This window comes from Anomaloglossus baeobatrachus, chromosome 1, assembly GCF_048569485.1.
Source record: "Anomaloglossus baeobatrachus isolate aAnoBae1 chromosome 1, aAnoBae1.hap1, whole genome shotgun sequence".
Taxonomy (NCBI): domain Eukaryota; kingdom Metazoa; phylum Chordata; class Amphibia; order Anura; family Aromobatidae; genus Anomaloglossus; species Anomaloglossus baeobatrachus.
Window position 1 is genome coordinate 671,961,234 of NC_134353.1, and position 22,039 is coordinate 671,983,272.

The window sequence follows — 22,039 nt, forward strand, 5'->3', positions numbered from 1 at the left end:
CTACAGTATATGCATCACAGGAGGTGTTCTGTCCCCACTTAAAGGCGATGGAAGGTGCGTAGTTGTGAGAGGTTGTGAGAGTCTTACCTTCGTTTTTCCTATAGGTGGGGCAGACAGGACCTTGAGCACTCCAGAGTGAAAACATGCACAAGCTGAGATGAAACAATGGTGGTTTATTTTCTCCAAAGGTCAGGACATGCAGAGTGCAGTAATCCAAGTACTTGGCATTGAAATCTCGAGTGATGCTTGCCTCTGTAGCTACTACGTGTGGTCAGAAGACTTTGCTCCTAGTAGCTCAAGTAAGGGATGTTGCTCTCACAAAAGCTCTGACTGGAATGACAAGCCAGGAAGTGATGCAAGAGGGTCATCAGACACTCCCATGGGCTGAGCAAAAGAAACAGAGGAGCTGAAAAGTCTGACCAGTAGATGGCAGCAGAGACAGGCATGAAAAACATTAAATAACAGTTTTAACTAAGACAAATAGAACAGCACAGGAGGGGCTGGGGGAGATAGACATCACTGAGGGCATTCATATAACTGGGGACATAAATATCACTGGGGGCACAGATATCACTGGGTGGAGGGCATGAACATCAATGGGGGGCACATACATCTCTGAGGGCACAGATAGCACTGGGGGGCATAGAAATTGCAAGGGGCCATAGACCTCAGTGGGGCATAAAGATCACTGGGGCATAGACATCACTTTGGAGCACAGATATTACTGTGGATATATACATTACTGGGGGGCATACATGTTACTGAGGGGCATACACATTACAGGGGCACACATGTTACTGGGGAGCATACACATTATGGGGGGCATACATGTTACTAGGGGGGCATACACATTACTGGGGGCATACACATTACTGTGGGGCATACACATTGCTGAGGGGTCATACACATTACTAGAGCATACATGTTACTAGGGCCAGTGGGGGTCATACACATTACTGGGGCCGTTGGGAGCATACACATTACTTGGGCCACGGGGGCAATACATATTATTGGGACCTGTGAGAGGCATACACATTACTGAAGCCAGTGGGGGGCATACACATTACAGGGGCCAGTGGGGGGCATACACATTACTGGGGATGCTGGGGCTGCTGCTCCTCTTCATCTGTGGAACACGAGCGCATCGTGCTCTAACAATGCCTATGGATAAACCCCGTCCTGCAATGCATAGGCACGCAGTAGTGAGCGTTGCTTGCGCATGCTTGTTGAGTTTAAAGGGTCATCAGCCAGTATAGTGTCAATGGGCTGCAGAAAAAGTGGGGACCTCCTGCTGACAGTGAGTGAGCCCCCCGTTTGTCCAGGGCCACGGAAGTTGCCTGGGTGTGCCAGGTAATGATGCTGGCACTGTTCTGGACTTATAAGTAAATATTTTAAATATTTGGTTGTAACACAAGGCAGTTGGTTAGCTGAAAGGCTGCAGAGCATAAGAATAATAAGTGCCTGCAGGTAACAGTGAAGAATGGTGGAAGTTTGAGCAAGCTTGGTACTGCATTTCAGCAATTAGATTTGGGGATGTGGTCAGTATTAATGGTGTCCTCAAATGCTGAGGAAAACAGACTGATACTTATACAGCATACAATACCATCAGGGAGGCATCTGATTGGCTTCAAATGTAAAGAAGAACAAGAATTCCTGGCAGTAATACTGATATGGCCCCCATAGAGCGAGAATTTCATGATCTCAACAATCTCAAAAAAGTCCAGTCTTTCTGGTATTACATGAAGACTATAGATGAGCAAATTTGAGGTTCAGTGTTCGTACCAAACACAGACTTTACAAAATAAAACAGAGTTCAGGTACTTTATGTATGCAAATCACTCACGTGAACATCGCTGTGCTTGGGTATGCTTGGTACTCATCCCAGTGGGAGCTGCTTGCAGTGTTTGAATAGTTCGCACTGGGGATAAAAACAGTGTAATTGGATGTAGTGTGCACCAAACAAAAAAATTGGAAAAACTCCACCCACCGTCCCCCGGATGTGTTTTGTTTATGATTGCTGCATGTGGGTGGCGACCCGAACTGGCCAGTTAGTGACTTCCATTGGGGTTCAGGTCAAGTCAGGATCCAAAGCTAATCTTTTACTAAAGTCCGGCTGAGCCCGCTGAACAGAATTTCAATGGGTCCACTCATCTCTAATGAAGAGAGAAGTATTTATGCAAACCTACACACACTGACCTATGGTTAATTTTCCAAGATGTTTGGAGCAACCTTGCTCCTAGGTTTCTTAAAATTTGTGCACAAGTGCATATAGAAGAAGTGATGCTGTTTTGTAGACAAAGGGTGGTCAGGTCACACCAAATATTGATTTTATTTAGATTTTTCATTTGTTCATTAATTATCTTTATATTTTGCTGCTCAATACACATGAAGTCTTCTATTTTTTAAAACAGTTTTACTTTGCAGGATTTTGGCCCACACCTGCTCTAAATCTTTTGCACGGTACTGTCTATATTTTATGTCAATATACACATACAATTATTTTCCAGATAGGTTCCCACAGTGATGTACAGTTGCCTTTAGGTCATTCTAAAGAAAGATAGTTTTTTTTATTTATTTATATCCACAAGCCCTTCTTCTAAAAAGTTCATGACATTTTTATTATTGTATTACATATCATTTTTAATTTTATATTGTCACATTCTTAAACCACTTTTGCTCTAAAACCAATAGGCTGAAACTAACTGTGCTCAATATTAATATTAATTATTTTAATATTAAAGGGAACCTGTCACCAGATTTTGGGCCTATAAGCTGCGGCCACCACCAGTGGGCTCTTATATACAGCATTCTAACATGTTGTAAATACGGTAAGAGTCACTTTATAATACTTACCTAAACGGTCGCTGCGACGGAGTTGGGTCATATGGACGTCTCTGTTCTCCGGTGTCGGAGCCTCCTCTTTCGGCCATCTTTGTCGTCCTTCTCCTGAAGCCGGAGTGCATGACGCGTCCTACGTCATCCACACTTGCCGGCATTGAGGTTCTGCGCAGGCGCACTTTGATCTATTGTAGTGCTCCTGTGTGGGACCGGTGAATGTGTATGACGTGGGATGCATCATGCACACAGGCTTCAGAAGGAGGACGAAGATGGCCGAAACAGGAGGCGCCGGAGAACGGAGACGCCCATATGACCCAACTCCACTGCAGCAACCGTTTAGGTAAGTATTATAAAGTAATTTTTACGTTCTACACAGAGGCCTGGGCTCTTATATACTGCATTCTAACATGCTGTATATAAGTGCCCACTGGTGGTGGCCGCAGCTTATAGACTCCAAATCTGCTGACAGGTTGCCTTTAATTGTATAATTTAATATCAAGAATCATTAAGTATGCTGACACCCCTATCTACCATATGAGCCAACCTATTGGCCCTTATATACAGCATGAGTCCACACACAGCCTACTATATACAGTACAAGCCCCCACAGTCCCCTTAAATACAGTATGAGCCCACACACAGCTCCCCCTATATACAGTATGAACCCACACACAGCTCCCTTATATATATAGCATTAAACCCACACGGCCCCCCAATATACAGTATGAGCCCCATATATACATTATGAGCCCTTAAATAGTTTCCTATATATAGTATTGTTATGTTTGTTATATTATGCACAACAACTCACAAAGGGGTAAAGGTAACACAAAAAACTGCAATTGGTGCTGTCAGTTCCTGTATAGACTAGAGATCCCAACCCTACAGTCCCTAGTGGGTCCTGCGGAAATTGATATAACTCTAATCACAGACTAAACTATGGCAACTTGGGCCTACTCTGCATGATCGTTAGTCGAGCACTTCACGTTCCTTCTAAGGAACTGGAGGCAGAGCACAGTGCAAATTATTACCTACAAAAGAGAAGGTGTGTAGAAGTATAAAGTGATCCCAGAGTGAATAAGACAAACAACAAAATACAAGAGTAGATTAATATTGCTAAAGAATATACAGCCTAATTACTGACAACAAACATAATATAGATGCAGAGTGGAGAACAAAAACAGCAGAGATAAATATCCTAGCTGGTTTGCTACTGACTGGCAGAAACTTACAGCATTATGGCTGGACTTCAAAATGAGAATATCACCAGCAGGAAATACCAGCAGGAGTAATGTATTGAATGCCACAACCAAAAGATGATTGAGGAGCAAACGAGTAAATGAATATACCTGTAACCTCTGAACTGAAACCTTTACATTTGTTGAGATTCTGCAGGTGTCGTCTGACTCATTTGCAACCCAAAACTTCTCTACCTCACATTCCTTGTCCTTCTCCAGGTCAATCTCAATGATATGCTGAAAACCTAGTGTGACGCCCTGGCCTACCAGGTCGCCACAGGGTATTGTGCAATCTGCCCTTCTGCACAGTATCCACCTCCTCCTTGGTTACGGGTCCCTGACCATTGGTGTTGCCAAGAACAAGCTAATCAAAATCCTAGGAACACTCTGCACCACACCCACCAGACACACCAGTGGCGGACCTGAAGGGAATACGGTCGCCCACTTGGAGGGTTGGTAAGGGGAGGTCAGGAGTGTTAGGAAAGGAGAGTGTAGTGTTGGAGGTGAAAGTGAGAGGAGGGCGGGAGCAGGGCTCCTTGAGACTACTAGTTGGCAGACGTTGGTCTGGGCCTGGTAAGAGCTGGACCCCGGTCGCAGGGGGATCGTGACAAGGGGCTTGGACTGTCAAGGAGGACAGCCGACGGCCTTGTGCCATTACTGGGCAGGGGCCAGTGCACGACTGGGTACGTGGACCCTAGGTCAAGAAGGAGCTTCAAGCGTCTTGACAATTTACCCGACGAGGACGGAGCCTTCAAGATCCGTTCTCCACCCACTCCAAAATCGGGGTACTAGCGCAACGAGGGGGATAGGACTTTCCCAATACATAGTCCAGAAAATCCCAAGCGTGAACCCTGAGAGCAAGCTCATCCAGTTAGCCATACTGGTGAGCGGGACCCGATAATTCTATGCTAGAGGGACCAGTTAGAAGTGAGGTGCCACGGAAACAGCAACAGGCTAACAAGCAACAACAACGGGCACGGGATCCAGGCATGCTCCCTCCCTACTGCAGCGATATCAAGAACTTTGGTTTACCACGGTTGTCGGTATCAGTGTTATTGGACTGAGTGAGTAGTAAAGTGATCCCTGACCGTCCCAACGGCACCTCCTTGTCGCCAGCACCGAATCCCGGGGCATTCACACTACCCGTGGAGGGGTTAAACATCTGGCTGCCCACACCATTGCCACCGGGTACTCCCCATTGCAGCGGTGGTACTCCATCTTACCACGCACCACTGGTGGCATCACAAACTGTCCATACAATCCACTGTAAATAACCCCCTTTATTCCGAGTGGCCATTCGACCCCGACCCCCGGGTCCGGAGACCTCTCGAGCCACCGCAGATCCGGATCTGAGCAGCGGCGGCAGACTGCTGACGCGGGGGCGGCACGCAAGCATACCCTCAAACTTTTTAATAAGAGAGGCGTAAAAGGAATTATTAATCCTCTACACAACTGGGAGTTGGAAATTTTAGACAGAGATTTTTTAAGGATAACGACACAAAATCTCCTATCTTAAAGACAGTAGCCCTCCTATGTCTGTGGTTTGCAGTTCTCTTGGTCCAATCAACAATTATCAAAAGAACCTTTTCAACATCTCTCCAGACCTTAAGAAAACAAGAAGAATATCTTTCTTCCTCTAGGACCGTCGACTGCAAACCAGAAAAATTACCAAAAACTGGATGAAAGTCCCCACAACAAAAAAAAGGTGAGGTACCAGTAGCAATAGAGGAGATGCTGTTATTGAGAGCAAACTCAGCCCGGGGATGAAAATCAATTATCCACTGAGTCCTCTTGATTAGAAGAAACATAGCATCTTAGCTATTATTTTAATTCTTGGTTCATTCTCTCCATCTGAGCATTAGTCTCAAGATGATAACCTTAATCATCAGAGACTGGGAATTCCGTGGAAGCTGTTTCGATAAGAATACAGGTAGAGAACAACAGTAAGGACACCATTTTAGGCGTGTACCACAGGCTGCCTAGTCAAGCTGAAGATATGAATGAGCTCGTCATGCATCAGATTGTCAAGTTCTCAAAAAAAATTAAGACATAGTGATCATGGGAGATTTCAACTATCCAGACAGTTGTTGGAAATCTCTCCCAAGTAAAAGTAACATGTCCAGCAAATTTGTATCCTCTCTTGCTGAAATCTTTATCTTACAAAATGTAGAGGAAAAAACGGGGATCTGATACCTTGGATCTAATTCTTATAAACAGGGAGAAAATGGTTGAGGAAGTAAGGGTGGCTGGGACCCTAAGAGGCAGAGATCATGCTATCATAGAATTTTGGATAACTAGAGAAGGAAGACATGTGAAGACTCAAACTTCAACGTTTGATTTCAGAAACGCAGATTTTAACGAACTCAGAAAGAGGATAGGAGGAGAGATCGAATGGCTGGATGTCCTTAAAGACTGAAATGTGCAAGAATGATGTATAGCTTCTCATAAGCCAGATAAGATCCCATACTTTGCACTGACGAGGGGCAATCACCCCGTAACACCATGTCTGCAAATTGGGGTTCTGTTCTGGTATAAATCCTAAAGGCTGCTTCACACGCAGCGACATCGCTAGCGATGTCACTCGTGAAAGCACCCGCCCCCGTCGTTTGTGCGTCACGGGCAAATCGCTGCCCGTGGCGGACAAAATCGCTAGTACCCGTCACACGTACTTACCTTCCTAGCAACGTCGCTGTGCCGGTGAACAGTCTCTTTTCTAAGGGGGCGGTTTGTGCGGCGTCACAGCGACTTCACATGGCAGGCGTCCAATAGAAGCGGAGGGGCAGAGAGCAGCTGCATGAAAGTCATGCCCAATTCGTTGCCGGAGGACGCAGGTACGGTGTTGTTCGTCGTTCCTGGGGTGTCACACATAGCGATGTGTGCTGCCTCAGGAACGACCAACCATCAACAATTAGGTGAGTAATTTTGATCGTTAGCGGTCGCTCGTAGGTGTCACATGCAACGACATTGCTAACGAGGCCGGATGTACGTCACGAATTCCGTAACCCCATCGTTGCGTGTAAAGCCCCCTTTAGTCATATGAAAAGGCTTGTTAAAAGGCCACTTTTGATTTATAGGATTGCTACTTCCAATAGGTGCTGCTAGAGTTTGTCTCCTTCCTCCCTGGAGAGACAATTTGAATATTTGCCAGAGGGGCATTCCAGTTATAACTCCCCTCGCTGGCAGCTAGACTGGTCTGTCAGATCTCCGCAAGGAGAATATTCTTCCCTGTGGTCCCCACTATAGCTTCTCATAAGCCAGATCAGATCCCATACTTTGTACTGATAAGGGGCAATCACCCCGAAACACCGCGTCTGCAAATTGGGGTTCTGATCTGGTATAAATCCTGTCATATGAAAAGTCTTGTTACAAGGCCACTTTTGACTTGTAGGATTGCTACTTCCAATAGGTGGTGCTAGAGTTTGTCTCTTTCTTCCCTGGAGAGACAACAAGAATGATGTGAAATTTTGAAACATGAGATTGGATGCTATAGGATTTTTACAGGATAAAAATGGTGAAGTGGTAAAATATGATGTAGAGAAGACCGAACTTTTAAATTCCTATTTTGCATCTGTTTTCTCTCAGAAGGTAAATCAAATCAACTGAGTTTCACTGTACTATTGAAGGAATGGAAGAATCCAGGCTATCTATAAACAGAGAGATATGAGGGAATACTTAGCTAAGGAGATAGCAGAGAACATTTCTGAACCACTCTCCATAATCTTTGAAAATTCTTGGAGAACAGCAGAAGTCCCAGAAGACTGGAGAAGAGAAAATGTCCCCATCTTCAAGAAGGGGAAAAAAGTGGACCCAGGGAACTATAGGCCTAAGAGCTTGACTTCTATCCCAGGAAAGATCTTTGAAAAAATAATTAAACAACATGTATACAAGTACCTGGATGAGACTGAAGTGATTAACCAGATCCAGCATGGCTTTGTAACTAATAAGTCATGTCAGACTAACTTAATTTCTTTCTATGACAGAATCACTGACTGGGTGGATCAGGGAAATGCAGTAGATATAGTATATATTGACTTCAGTAAAGCATTTGACAAAGTATCTTATACCATCCTTATTGAAAAAATGACCACGTATGGATCAGAGAAAGCAATTATTAGGTGGATTCATAACTGACATAGTGATCGGACCCAAAGAGTGTTCATAAATGGCTGCACATTTAGTTGGAAGAATATCTCAAGTGGGGTACCATAGGGCCCTGTCCTGGGACCTGTGTTGTTTAACATCTTTATCAATGATTTAGATGAAGGAATTGAGGATAAACTGATTACATTTACTGATGACACAAAGCTAGGAGGGTTAGCTAATACTAGAGACAATAAAGAGAGGATTCAAAAAGATCTAAAAAATTGGAACAGTGGGCATTAACTAACAGACTGCTTTTTATCAGGGAGAAATGAAAAGTCCTACATCTGTGAAAGCAAAATGAAAAAAGAATGTACGTACAGAGTGAGAGGATTAGGGCTAAGCAAGAGCACATGTGAAAAAAAATAATTGGATATACTAATAGACCACAGACTGAACTCTTCTTTGGTCAGACCTCATCTAGAATACTGTGTCCAGTTCTGGGCACCGCATTTTAAAAAAGACATCAACAAACGGGAGCAAGTTCAGAGAACAGAAACCAGAATGGTGACCAGTCTACAAACCATGTCCTATGAGGAATGGTTACAGGATTTGGGAATGTTTAGCTTGCAAAAACGAATATTGAGAGGAGACTTAATAGCTGTCTTCAAATATCTCGAGGGTTTTCACACTATAGAGGAATCAGCACTATTCTCATTTGCACACGGAAAGACTAAACGCAATGGGAGGAGACACAGATTAGATATTAGAAAAATTTTTTACACAGTGAGAGTGATCAACGAATGGAACACAATTCCATAAGATGTGGTGAGTTCTCGTTCAACGGAAGTCTTCAAAAAGAGACTTGACAGACATCTGTGTGGGATGATATATTGAATCCTGCTGTGAGCAGGGGGTTGGACTAGATCATCCTGAGGTCCCTTTCAACTCTAACATTGTATGATTCTATGAAAAGAACGAAAGCTTAATTCCTAACCTGGAGCAAAAGCTAACCATAAACTAAACCCCTTTATCAGAAATAATGTTTTTAAGAACACTGTGCAGTTTGCAGTTTAACGACTTGAGAGATAAACAATAAGCTAAACTCTTAGCCATAGGAAATTTTGGTAGATGAACCAAGTGAACCATTTGGCTGAAATAGTCCACCACGCATACTACAGTAATGCCACCACAATTAGGCAAATCTGTGACTAAATCTATAAACAAATGAGTTCAAGGTTGAGAGGTAGCCTCATTAGGCAAAACAAATCGAGCGGATTTAGACCTGACCCAGACTCTGCACTTACGGACATACTCGTCAACATCCTTTTCCGCACTCTGCCATCAAAAAGACTTGAAAACAGCTTTCCAGGTGGCAGAAGAAGCAGGATGCCTGGCCAGCACAGAGTAATACACTTTGCTTAGAAGGTCAGTATGAAGCAAAGATGGCACAAACAGTTTACCAGGTGGCAACCCTTCTGATGCACTAACTTGAGCTTCCACAATGCGCTTTCTGAGATCAATCCTCAGAGTAGCTACCACCACACCTTCACTAAGAATTTTGACTGGATTTTCGTCCCTCAATTCTGGAAAAAAAACAACGCGACAAAGCATGAGCCGTAAGATTCTTAGTACCACGGAGATAAGTCACTGAGAAATCAAACCGACTGAACAAAAGGGCTCAGTGGGCCTATCTAGTATTCAAGCATTTAGCAGCGTTAGCATACAGTAAAGACCGTTACTTTATGCCAAGCCCCCTCCAATTAATGCCTCCAATCATTGAAAGCTCTCTTAACAACCAAGAGTTCCTGATCGTCTATATAATAATTAGACTCGGCTTGTGAGAATTTCTGGAAAAGAAAGCACAAGGATGACAGTAACCATGCTTCTTTTGTGAAAGAACGGAAACCATCCTTACAGAAGAGGCACCTACCTCAACAACAAAAGGCAAATCAACATCGGGCTGATAGAGGACTGGAGCTTTAGAAACAGCTGTCTTGGGAGCCGCAAAGGCATCAATAGCCTCAGTTGACCCTTTCTGGTCATATCAGTAAGAGGTTTGACTATGACAGAGAAGATCTTACTGAACGTCTGGTAATAATTAGCAAAAGCTAAAAACCTCTGTACAGCTTTAAGATTAGTAGGTTATACCCTATCAAGGTCGGCCTGTACTTTAGCGGGATCCATCTGAAAACTTTTAGCAGACATCAAATTACCCAAAAACTGAACCTGCTATTCCACAAATTGACACTTTTCTAGTTTGGCAAATAAATGGTTGTCACAAAGAACTTGAAGCACCTGCAGAACATTCTCCTGATTCTCCTCACAAGACCCTGAGTAAATCAAGATATCATCCAAGTATATCACTACAAATCTACCCACTAGAGAAGAAAATATATAGTTTATGAAGGTCTGAAATACTGCTAGAGCATTGGTCAAAATGAATAGCATCAACAAATTTTCAAGGTGACCCTTGGGTGTATTGATGGCAGTTTTCCACTCATCAGATATGAGGTTATATGTTTGCAGTGGGTGAGCAGACCCCCTGCAAAAGGGAGCATAGTTAACCCGGAAATGTTATTAATAAAAATGTTTTATTTGTATGTGCATGTGTATAGTGTTAGGGTACCCCTAGTGGCCGGGTGGGACGGCTGTCACCACAGTGGGGAGGAGGAGCCGGCAGAGACAAGGGGAGGAGAGAGCAAGGGTGTGAGGAAAAGATTAGATCAAGGGAGCAGTCGTCTCGGGGACAGGAGCGGAGCAGCAGAGCCGGGGCAGAGTGTGGGAGCTGGAAATCAGGGAAGCCGGTGAGAAAAGGAGCGGGCGGAACCTCATAGTGTGAAGCAGTCCGGTGTGGGTCCGGGCTGTGGGTAGCCAGAAGTGGGAGCCGGGCGAAGTGGAGTAGTCAGGCACATCCCCACTGGAGGGGACGCAAGGACAGGCTTCCCCCAGCTAAGAAAGCGTATCATCACCTTTATTGCTTTGTTTGGGACTTTGTGAAGAATAAAAGAATGTTTGTTCATTGCATCGAACCCTGCCTGAAGAGTGTTTGTGCGCCGGATAACATCTGCATCACCACCACACTCTGCCCCACCAAGTCATCTCCTGTCCCCATAGTGACGGGGGAACCAGGGGTAAGCCTGATTGCAAGGGCCACGACTACAAGGCCAGAGGCACCCCTGGCACCCCGTTACATGTGGCGTAGTCGGCAGGATGCGATTCCCCTGCCAGGAACCCAGGAGGCTGGAGATCGGGTCGTGCCTGAAGCACAGGATCCGGACCGTGATACAGGATTTCCAGTCCCGTGGTGGGAAGAGAACCTAGTACCCGTAGCGTTGGACCGGGTACAAGATGGCGGCAAGGAGGCCGTTATCTGTGAGGAAGAAAAGGCGCGGAAAGTTGGCGCCGAAAGAAGAGCCTGGGGCTGGCCGGTGCCGAAGAGAAAGCATGGAGTACTCCGCCCAAAGAGGGGAGGCGCCAGCTCCAGGGCATGGAAGAAGAAGAAAAAGAAGTACCTCAGCGGAGGAGTCAAGATGATGCGTGGGGATGGGGGTGGAGTCTGTTTAAGAGCGGGAAACGAGGACCCGTCTCCACTCTACCCAGTCTCAGCATTGACACCGCCGCCGTTACCAGCAAGATTGTCAGGGGCAGCGACGCCTTCACCACCGAGAGGAGCTGCAGCAGCTGCGCCTGTGGAGCCACCCTACGCCCCTGCGTCCTTCCAGAGGATCCGTCAGCAGCCGGGACAATCCCTGGGGGCATACATCCAGGCCCAAGCGGAGGAATGGAAGAGGGCCTGGCCCCCAGAGTAAGTCACCACTGCTGATCTGTTGTTTAAGTCCGGCGCCGTTTAGCCGGCAGAAGTTCTTTTAAAGTTTCACGGGACGAGCTCCCTTCTGTGTGTTTGTACGGGCAGTCGCCCCATCTAAGACCGGGAGCGCTGTTGCCAAGCCTCCGGGCGCCCATCTAAGACCGGGAGCGCTGTTGAGCCTCCGGGCGCTAGTTGAAAGAAGGACCGGGAGCGCTGCAGAAACCGCCGGGCGCGGGACTGGTGGCCGTCCAGAGGAGGAGAGCTGCGCACACTGGTGGCCGTCCAGAGGAGGAGTGCTGCGCGGGACTGGTGGCCGTCCAGAGGAGGAGAACTGGGCACACTGAAGGCCGTCCAGAGGAGGAGAGCTGCGCACACTGGTGGCCGTCCAGAGGAGGAGAGCTGCGCACACTGGTGGCCGTCCAGAGGAGGAGAACTGGGCACACTGGAGCCCTCTGTGTGGGTGCTGCGCCTATTGTGGACGGTATTGCAGACTTTACGTGCTTCTGTGTGTTTTAAGTAAGAGCCGTGCCGGGAGGCTCGGGTTTTAAGAGGGGAGGTATGCAGTGGGTGAGCAGACCCCCTGCAAAAGGGAGCATAGTTAACCCGGAAATGTTATTAATAAAAATGTTTTATTTGTATGTGCATGTGTATAGTGTTAGGGTACCCCTAGTGGCCGGGTGGGACGGCTGTCACCACAGTGGGGAGGAGGAGCCGGCAGAGACAAGGGGAGGAGAGAGCAAGGGTGTGAGGAAAAGATTAGATCAAGGGAGCAGTCGTCTCGGGGACAGGAGCGGAGCAGCAGAGCCGGGGCAGAGTGTGGGAGCTGGAAATCAGGGAAGCCGGTGAGAAAAGGAGCGGGCGGAACCTCATAGTGTGAAGCAGTCCGGTGTGGGTCTGGGCTGTGGGTAGCCAGAAGTGGGAGCCGGGCGAAGTGGAGTAGTCAGGCACATCCCCACTGGAGGGGACGCAAGGACAGGCTTCCCCCAGCTAAGAAAGCGTATCATCACCTTTATTGCTTTGTTTGGGACTTTGTGAAGAATAAAAGAATGTTTGTTCATTGCATCGAACCCTGCCTGAAGAGTGTTTGTGCGCCGGATAACATCTGCATCACCACCACACTCTGCCCCACCAAGTCATCTCCTGTCCCCATAGTGACGGGGGAACCAGGGGTAAGCCTGATTGCAAGGGCCACGACTACAAGGCCAGAGGCACCCCTGGCACCCCGTTACATGTTCCTCTCAGATCCAGTTTAGAAAGCCACTTGACCCCCACTAGTTGATTACACAGATCAGGAATAAGAGGTAGTGGGTATGGATTATGTACTGTAATCTCACTAATCTCTTTAAAATCTGTACAAGAAGGCAACACTCCATCTTTTTTCTTAAAAAAGAAATATCCCAAGACGACTGGAAGGTCTTATGAGACCTTTAGAGAAACTATTTTGAATATACAAAACAAAAACTCCCCCAAGACTTAACTTCATGAGTCTCTCAATTGATGGTGGGATTGTGTTTCACCAACCAGGGCATGTCCAACCCAATTTTAGCTGGTAAGGAGGAAACACCATGAATGATATAGATTCTGTGTATAACCCTCTCACGCTCATGCATACATTCTCAACCTTAGAAGTAACATGAATTTTGGTAAGAGAAGAATTATGAATGGCAGATAGTCGAATAGGATGACTAAGGGTGGCTTTACACGCTAGACATCGCTAAAGCGATCTCGTTGGGGTCACGGAATTTGTGACGCACATCCGGCTGCTTTATAATAATATTATAATAATATTTATTCATTTATATAGCGCTGTTAATTCCACAGCACTTTACATACAATGGCAACACTGTCCCCATTGGTGCTCACAATCTAGAGTCCCTATCTGTATGTCTTTGGAGTGTGGGAGGAAACCGGAGTACCCGGAGGAAACCCACGCAAACACGGGGAGAACATACAAACTCCTTGCAGATGGTGTCCTTGGTGGGATTTGAACCCAGGACCCCAGCGCTGCAAGGCTGCAGTGCTAGCTAATGAGCCACCATGCCGCTTTAGTGATGTTGTTATGTGTGACACCTATGAGCGATTTTGAATCGTCGCAAAAACGTTCAAAATCGCTCATCGGTGACATCACCCCCTCTTCCCAATTATTGTTGCTGCTGCTTGTATGATGTAGTTCGTCGTTCCTGCGGGAGTACACATCGCTATGTGTGACACCGCAGGAACGAGGAACATCTCCTTACCTGCGTCCCGCCAGCAATGAGGAAGGAAGGAGGTGGGTGGGATGTTACGTCCCGCTCATCTCTGCCACTCCGCTTTGATTGGGCGGCCGCTTAGTGACGTCGCTGTGACACCGAACGAACCGCCCCCTTAGAAAGGAGGCGGTTCGCCGGTCACAGCGACGTCGCTATGCAAGTAGTGTGACGGGACCGCGCGATTTTGTGCACCATGGGCAGCGATTTGCCTGGGTCGCACAAACGATGGGGGTGGGTACGCTCGCTAGCGATATCGGTAACGATATCGCAGCGTGTAAAGCCCACCTAAGGGTAGACACCATATAGCCACACTCAATTGCAAAATCACTGCCAATAAGATCTAAGGCGGAGTCTGAATGAATGAATAAATGAAGGTAGTTATAACACCAAATTTAGTTACCAAACACATTTGTAAAAGGCAACCAGAAGCATGAATGAAAGATAACTTCAAACCTTTAAAATCAATGTCATTGCATATTAATGATTTATTTTTCTCTTTACCAGGGGCATAACGATCGCAGTCGCACTCTCCGGTGAGGGGTACAGCAACTTCAGCTCTATGTGCGAACAAGGGCAGACATCCAACTTGCCTTGCGGCAAGCCAGATCCCTGCGCTGCAATATAAGCTACCGACTAAACAGTGGCTGGCAGCAGACATTAGCGGTACTGTGACTGGGGTTGCCATGACTGTGACGACATGCATCGCTATAGCATGGATGCCGATGTCAACTGCTGGTCACTACATGCTGGCAACAGAGGAAGATGCCGTGTGACGTTGGAGCTCGGGGAAGGTGAGTAGTATTTTTTTTGTTTACGTTCTGTGTCTAATACAAAAAACCAAAAAAATACTACTCACCTTCCCCAAATCTACTTTTATCCCTAAGATGTCTGTTCAAACGCACTGCAAGTGAAATAGCTTTTTTTCATGGACAATGGGAAGAGTCTATAAACCATATATCTCATATGTGACTGGAAAGACCCAGGCACAATTGATGGTGGAGAGCTGGGTCATTGCAGAAGGTTTTCATTGCCCAGTGTCTGAAATGAGAGCAGTAGTCCTCCACATTACGATCTCCCTGAAACAACCTGTGAATCATTGATTCAGCGACTACAAATTTATCTGGATCGTCATAGATGAGCCCCAAAACAGAGAAGAAGGCACCAACTGAGAAAAAACAGGAGGATCCTCAGGCAGAGAAAATGCCCAGGCCTGAGGGTCTCCATAGACCAACAACAAAATAATACCGGAGATGAAAATACAAGTTGCACAAAGAAATAAAGATGGATACATTTTTTCAGGACCCGTTGATACACTCAGATAAATTTACTTTGGTCTCAAAAAATGGTTTTGGATGAAGTAAAACTTCTGTAGAAAAAAATAAAACACTCACCTTGTTCCCGTTACCCAAGGTGCTTTGCTCGCCTCCGGTCTCTGGTGCAATGACTCTCTGTACAGCAGACCCAATGAAGTGAGCTCATCGCATCCGATGTCTCAGTCGCACACGAAGATTGGTGTAAGAAGGAGCTGATGGCATCCTGTCGATGCAACAAGTGGGTCACTAGTGGCGTAGGGTATGGTGTGGCCTGCGGGCCACTGTTTTCAGCAAGTCGGTGGTCTTGATCAGGAGGCTGGACTGGAACAGCCAAAAAGCTGGATGTGGCCTACAGCCCACACTTCATCAGGTCTACTCTAAAGCACTTTGATAATACTTTACGGCAGTTTTATCATAGGGAGTCATAGGGAGTCTGCTTGGTTCTAGGTTACCAACTACATCAATACCTACGTTTTAGTTTAAAAGAAAATGCTCTCTGTACACATGGACAAAGGTGTTGCAGAGGTATACAATACAGCTTACCTTTCCAGATGTTTTCACACCCTTCCACAAACTGAAGTAAACGATAGTAAAGATGAGAAACAGACAGAAAAGGAGTTCCCATCGCATCCCTCCAACATGATCTAAACCATCTGCTTCATGTATGCCCAGAACGTGCCTCCTGCAACAATGCAATGATACACAATAAGTAAGCCAGATATTTGCAAACAATTACGAACTACACGCTAGTTGGATTTTTTTCTTGTCTTTAGTTACTAATAAATAAAATAAAAGAGTGAGACATGGCAATATACTTTCTCAGATTACACATAGCAGATAAAAGGGAATAATAATCTATTTTATTCAAATTTACACAGAGTGGCACAACCTGGTCCTAGTGTTGTGTGGTGTGGACTGTGCTCCAATAAGGTCATATAGGGCACAGTATACTCTACAAAAATATGAAATATGTATAGATAGACCAGCCCTAGCACCAAAGAATAATAATAAATACACTGACTAAATATTTCTACTACACTACTCACGAAAAGTTATATTTGCTTTCTGGTGAAATTGCAGGATGATCCTATAATGCACTCTAACCTTTTCAGGTGAACGTAATGTGACCTTCTGTAATCTTTTGAATGCACATGTCCAAATGTTCAATGTACCACCCCTGCAGCAGTCGGACTGCTGGGATCCGGGGTTGCTGTGGCTTGAGGGTCTCCGGACCTGGGGGCTTGCAGTCACTCGAAAGTGAAAGGTGGCTATTTACAGGGGATTAATGTACGCGACGCCACCCGTGGTTTGCGGTAAGGGGAGTACCGACACTGCCGATGGGAGTACCCGGGGGAGTTGGAGTGGGGTAGCCAGATGATGTTCCCTCCACGGGTAGGGGAGACCCCGAGACTCTGGATGATGGAGTTGTAGGGGAGCGTGGTGCAGGCTAGGCAGGGAGATTCAGGGGAGAGCTTACTCACTCAGGCCGTATGGATGTTGGTGCGACCATTAAGCAGACTCTGACACAGAAGTAAACCAAGTCTCTGGGTGCCGCTGCCGCTTTAGGGGGAGCTCATCTGGGAATCCGTCCCCGTGGGTATTGCTGATGGTTCTGGACCTGCATCCATGCACTAATTTTGAGTGTTCTGAGTGACCCCTCAGCCTGAAGCTTTCGGGGTCCCGCTCCCTACAGTTAGTTAGAGGAGCTGTGCTATCGATGGCTGACACTTGGGATCTCAGTGGGCCGCATAAGCTGGAAAGCCCTATCCCCCTCGTTGTGCTGATGCATTCGATCTCTGAGCTCTTGGGGAAAGTTCATAAAGAGACTATCCTCCACAGGTTAATTATCAGGTTGCATAAAGCTACTCCCTGATCTAGGGTCCAGTACCCCGCTGTGCTCAGTACCGATTCGGTTACTAGATTTTACGGTGCCGACCGTTCTCCCAAACTAAGTCTGGTACCCCTCTCTATTACCCTGTGACTGGGTTTCCGACTCCTCTGGTCCCAGACCACCGTCTGCGACCAAGCCAACATCTCCCAGGGAGCTCCAACTCCCTTTAGCTCCTCACTCTCTGAGGGCTACCACTCAACTGACTCAGCCCCTCCCACCAGTCTGCCTGACTTGTAGGCGGTTGGCCCTGTTCCAGCTAGACCACCCACTGGTGTGCCTGATGGGGTGTGGTGTGAGGTGGGGCTAGGATTTGAATGCTGATGGAGCAATACCAAAGGTTAGGATCCCAGGACATTGGGGGGTTGAGATCTGCACCCTGTGACTAGTTCAGGGGCGTTACATTAAATGTTTTAGTACTTTTTGTACAACTTGCTGTTTTCTAACAAGGAGCTTTACCCACTCAAAACCTTTGACATATTGGTATGTCCAGGGGCTGGCTGGCACATTTTAGCCTTGGGGGAAATCATAAGGCATTAGCCCTCAAGTTGCATTGGCCCACCTTTGGTCTGTTTATGTCTGGCCACTTTATTAAAGCAGCAGTGGTAATAGACTTTATGAACAGACTGGTACATATATATTGGAACAGAACCGCGCTTACTGCTTAGATAGATACTGCAACAGAACCAAGATGACTACATAGATATGGGAACTGAACCGAACTTACTACAGAGATAAGGGAGCAGAACCAGGCGTACTACAGAGATAAGAGAGCAGAACCAAGATTACTACAAAGTTATGGGAACTGCAAGAAGCTTACTACAGAGATATGGGAACAGAACCGAACTTACTACAGAGATAAGGGAGCAGAACCAAGATTACTATAGAGATATGGGAGCAGAACCGAGCTTACTGCAGAGATAAGGGTGCAGAATCGAACTTACTACAGAGATAAGGGCGCAGAATTGTGCTTACTACAGAGATATGGGAACAGAACCGAGCTTACTACAGATATATGGGAGCACAACCGAGCTTGCTATATAGCTATGGGAGCAGAGCCGAGCTTATTACAGAGATATGGGAGCAGAACCAAGCTTACTACAGAGATAATGGTGCAGAACTGAGCCTACTACAGAGGTAAGGGAGCAGAATCGAGCTTAGTACAGAGATAAGAGAGCAGAACCGAACTTACTACAGAGATAAGGGAGCAGAACTAAACTTACTACAGAGATATGGGAGCAGAACTGAGCTTACTACAGAGATATGGAAGCAGAACCGAGCTTACTACAAAGATATGGGAGCAGAACTGAGCTTACTACAGAGATATGGGAGCAGAACCAAGCTTACTACAGAGGTACGTGAGCAGAACAGAGCTTACTACAGAGATATGGAAGCAGAACCAAGCTTACTGCAGAGATATGGGAGCAGAATTGAGCTTACTACAGAGATATGAGAGCAGAACTGAGCTTACTACAGGGATACAGGAGCAGAACCAAGCTTACTACAGAGATACAGGAGCAGAACCGAGCTTGCTGTACCCACACAGGAACAAAATCGTACTTACTCAATCTACTACATAGAAACAGCAACAGGACACCAAGCCTACTACATGATTAAGACTATGTGTCGAAATGCGTAGTTCTGAGGGGTTCTTTCTCTATGTCCCCTATACTTTCCCAGCTGACCGCTTTGTACACCTTCCATTTTTAACGGATTTATCAAATAAATGAAAACATTTTTTAATTGCACTTGAGGACTGCACTGGATTTTCTTTCATCAAGCCTCCTACATAGTTACGGGAACAGAACAAGCTTACTGCATAGACATAGTACCAGAACTAAGCTTACTGCTTAAATATTGTGCCATAACTGAGCTTACTGTATTGATATAGGAGCAAAACCACACTTGCTACATAGATACAGTACCATAACCCAGCTAACTACATATACAGCAATTACAAAGCTTATCCTATATTTTCAATGTTAAACTCGTACGGAACACGGATGGCACACGGGCTGCATACTGATGCCATATGTGTGCTGTACGTGTTTTTCACGGCCCTATAGACTTCTATTGGCCCCTGTCATGTGCGCTGCTGGGAAGAAACACAGATGTCTCTGTAGGGATCACACACGGTCTGTGTAAACACACGGACATGCAAGCAGCACCACAGCTTATAATGGGTACGTATGATAACCATGAAAAAAACGAAAAAAACGGATACAACACATATTACATACACAGACATGTGAAGGAGGCGATAAGGTGGTGACATAGCTACGTCACAGTGCAGGGGTTAATTTCACTTTTCTTTTCATAAACATGGAAAGACAAATGAAATTTCCTAATACATATGTGAGTGAGCCCTTAGGGCCCGTGCCCACAATCAGTGTCAGCAGTGTCTTGGACGCAAAGTGTTTTCACTCAGTCCAAAATGATGCATTGTATAGTATAGGCAGAGTGGATGGATTTATAGAAATCTAAGGCCCCATGGCTCTTTTAGACGCTCCATAAACTGACCTGTGGCGATGCTTTCCTATCCTCAGCATGTCAATTTATTCTAACTGCTAGTGCTCTGAGCTGGAGAATACAGTGAATATCCGCTGACAGTCTCTCTGATCGTGTACACGGTCAGCGCGATCTCCCGCTCAGGAGCCTAGCGTCTCCACCAGGGAAAGTACGCTGCATCCAGACCGTGAGGACGCCTGATGGCGGGCACTCACCCTTACAGATTTAGTGTTATGCCCTAAAGATACGTTTTACACATACACAATACACTATAACGCTCCGTGCCCATGGTCCTCTCCTGTGGGGCCATGACTGCTCTCCACAGGGACCACAGTGGCCTATGCCCACAGTTAGGGTTTGGGCCGCTGTGGTCTCTCTCTTCTGTTCTCTCTTTGGAGACACTTGTGGCTACACAGCAATAAATTGACATGCCAGGGCTCAGGAAGCCGCACCACAGGTCAATTTTCGCTGTGGGCTTTAGACGCACAGTGGGCATAGGATTTCTAGAAATTCCATCCACTGTGCTTGTACTGTACAATGCAGCGAAAACACTCTGAATCCAAAACGCTGTGATTCCTGATGGTGGGCACACAGCCTCACATACAGGCATCTTACAAACACACAACCCCAGCAACACGGACATATAAACATACAGTACAGAGATGTGTACACACAGCGTACAGCCGTATACACCTACACACAGCGTACAGCCGTATACACCTACAGACACCTGCGTACAGCCGTATACACATACACACACCTGCGTACAGCCGTATACACCTACACACTGCGTACAGCCGAATACACCTACACACACCTGCGTACAGCCGTATACACATACACACACCTGCGTACAGCCGTATACACATACACACACCTGCATACAGCCGTATACACATACACACCTACATACAGCCGTATACACATATGCACACCTGCGTACAGCCGTATACACATACGCACACCTGCGTACAGCCATTTCACATACACACACCTGCGTTCAGCCGTATACACATACAGACACCTGCGTACAGCCGTATACACATACAGACACCTGCGTACAGCCGTATACACATATAGACACCTGCGTACAGCCGTATACACATACAGACACCTGCGTACAGCCATATACACATACAGACACCAGCGTACAGCCGTATACACATACAGACATCTGCGTACAGCCGTATACAGGTACACACACCTGCGTACAGCCATATACACATACAGACACCAGCGTACAGCCGTATACACATACAGACACCTGCGTACAGCCGTATACACATACAGACACCTGCGTACAGATGTATACACACACATATAGACAGACACATACACTGATATAGTCACATAAAAGCAAATAAATATTTGAAAACATTCACATACAAATAATCATACACAAAAGACAGACACAATCCTATACACTCAGACACATACTGGGGGGCTTTTTACTTCTCTTCTCTCCCGTGCGACCACAGAATTGTTTGATGGTAAATCCCTGTAGGCTAAAGGACCTGCGGGTACATAACGTCCATGGGATCAAAAATGGCGGGGCCTCAGCAACACAGTTGATAACAGAAAGAAACTCCAGGTGTCCTGGAGTTCTTTATAATAGAAGTGGGGGTCTGAGGTAAGACTTCCAGATGGTGGGGTGCAGGGTGGGCGCAGGGGGGGGGGGGTGAAGCCTGCATGATTATAGTGGATAGGAGGAAACATGGCCATGCCCACTAACAAAGCCGGTCATGCCCACTACCCAGGCAGCTTCTAGCCACTGGGATGTAGCCACAACACTTGTCTGATGCTCCTCGGCTGAATGGAGGCAGCACGCGCTGCATGACGTCATTATAACTGTGAACTGCACGCGGCCGTGTCTCCTGTACTATGCGGCCGGTCAGCACTGGTCTGCGACCCTAATGTCTCAGTGTGCCCGGCCACATCACAGTACAAGAGACACGGCCGCGTGCAATTCACTGTGCACGGCCATGTTTGTTATAATGACATTATGCAGCAGGCGGCCGGCCCTCTACAATAGCTCCAAGAGTAGCCTGGGGGGCAATTGCCTCCCTGCCTCCCGGCCCAGTCCGACCCTGGGTATGTCCAAGGGTCTTGTGCTT

The 22,039-nt window shown here is 46.5% G+C and overlaps 1 protein-coding gene across 1 annotated transcript in view; it reads right to left on the reverse strand.

Moving 5' to 3' along the window:
- The window catches only part of LOC142248375 (sodium-dependent serotonin transporter-like), a 183,063-nt gene that overhangs the window by 94,108 nt on the left and 66,916 nt on the right, over positions 1–22,039 (reverse strand). The window contains exon 4 of the mRNA XM_075320045.1: positions 16,073–16,211. Coding sequence (XP_075176160.1) covers positions 16,073–16,211 — 139 coding nt within the window. The remainder of the gene's footprint in view (positions 1–16,072; positions 16,212–22,039) is intronic.